This window comes from Sinocyclocheilus rhinocerous, unplaced genomic scaffold (assembly GCF_001515625.1).
Source record: "Sinocyclocheilus rhinocerous isolate Xijiao unplaced genomic scaffold, SAMN03320098_v1.1 scaffold512, whole genome shotgun sequence".
NCBI lineage: Eukaryota > Metazoa > Chordata > Actinopteri > Cypriniformes > Cyprinidae > Sinocyclocheilus > Sinocyclocheilus rhinocerous.
The window spans coordinates 708,142-709,984 of record NW_015638979.1 but is presented as its reverse complement, the minus strand read 5'-3'; the positions used below and the strand labels follow the sequence as shown (position 1 = coordinate 709,984).

Sequence of the window (1,843 nt, the reverse complement as noted above, 5' to 3'; positions counted from 1 at the left end):
TTACCCATGAGGCAGGTCGGTCCAGAGCTGATAATGAAGGCTATACTACTGTGCAGACTGTATTTAGGGTCGTATCAAACCTCACAGCCTTTGCCTCTGTTGGCTTCATGTTTGTATCGTACATGGGATTCTCAAATGAAGCTTGTCCATTAGTGTTCTCGTGGCCTGCATATCCGTTGTACTGAACTTTTGGTCTTGTTCTGGAGAGGAGAAAAACAAAGATGGCAAATGGTTAAGAGGAATAAGGACTTCTTTCAAAGCCAAAACGCAAATGTATTCATTCGCTTACATTTATTACAACAAATTCCAGTGTCATTTTCAATTATGGAAGAACAACATAAGCATTAGACATGCTAGATAAAACCTAAAACAAAAGAGCATGATGTCCTCGATGGGAACAATGGGAAGTGACAAATATGTTAGCTGGGTTAAATTACAAATGTAGGACAGGAAAATAGTGTATGGAAATTTTTAATTCAAAAACAGTTAAAGAAGCAGTTCATCACAAAATTAAAATTTGGGCATTTACTCACCCTTATGTCATTTCCACCCTATACATTCTTACATGAAATGCATTATAAAAGTAGTCCATATGGCTTGAGTCTTATGTAGAGCTGTCCTTACTTACACTGTATCTCACAATGCATTTTGGTCAACTTGACATATTTATGCAACACTGTATTAAAAATGCAAAATAGTTTTATTTCCAAGAAGATGCCACTTGCTTGAATTAAAAATGTAATGAGGTCAGGTGATAATTTAAAACATTTATGGTGAAATAATGCCTATGGAATACTAGCATACTGTGGAGTAAATGCTGAATTATTGCATACTTCTTTTTCCAAATAGTACAGATTTTAGCAGTATGCTGCATTGTCAAGCGTTGCTGTGTTTGTCACATGACAAATTATTTTGCATTTTATTTCAATTTTGAGCAAAACTCTTTGCTGATCTGATCAAATAATGAATTACTTTCAAGTCATTTAGCATACTGAAATGTGAGATCAAATTGAGTGCATTATGCTCTGTGGTATAATGCATTTTGGCAAATGTAGTTGATAATTTCAACCCAGTCTCATGGCAAATACGTACATGGAGGTACATTTTTGCAAGACGCGAAATACGTACCAATAAGTACATATCACTGCAGTTTTCAAAAAAATGAACACTAGAGGCAGTAAAACTCCGACACCTTTTAAATTATTTTCACACAAAGTATGATTTACAGAGTTTCGATTAATAAAGCGTAATTTTCGCACAATTACTTGAAGAGTATTATGTTGTGACTTCAAAACATTTTTAATATGCTGGGAGATTTGAAAACTGATGCTTTTGATTGTTAGCACCGCACATATCCAGCTTCATATCAATGGGTTTTCATAGACGATAGGTTTGTTCGGTAGCTCACGGAGTACAGAGACGTACTTGAGACGTGAGGAGCTCCGTTTCGAATCCCGTGTAACTACGGTTCAACAAAACAGTTCAAATCTGCATATAAGGAAGGTAAAATGGCACGGTTGCATCAAAAAATGTGTTTTATATCAGTTTTGTGTTTGTTAACACTATCGGGTAGGTTTAGGGTTGGGTTTGGTATAGGGCATATTTCCAACACGACAGAGCATTAACTTTTAGCGACAGTCCCCGGATATTTGAATTCTGAATCGCCGCAATACGTACCTGAAGAAACGTAATAAAAACACAGCAATACGTACCTATATCAACGTAATAAAAACGTGCCAGGGCTCACGTATTGAACCCGTGTTTTAGCGCCACTCAGTGGACATTTCTCTTTGAAACTGCGGCGAAACGTGCAGTAAGGTACGTAAAAACGGTGTTGCAGAAA

General features: G+C 36.6%; 1 protein-coding gene across 1 annotated transcript in view; it reads right to left on the bottom strand.

The window, feature by feature from the left end:
* Positions 1 to 4: 4 nt before the first annotated feature.
* The window catches only part of LOC107750749 (CUB and sushi domain-containing protein 1), a 495,842-nt gene continuing 494,003 nt past the window's right edge, over positions 5 to 1,843 (bottom strand). The window contains exon 66 of the mRNA XM_016566272.1: positions 5 to 200. Within this exon, the coding sequence (XP_016421758.1) occupies positions 41 to 200 (160 nt within the window). The 3' untranslated portion in view covers positions 5 to 40. The remainder of the gene's footprint in view (positions 201 to 1,843) is intronic.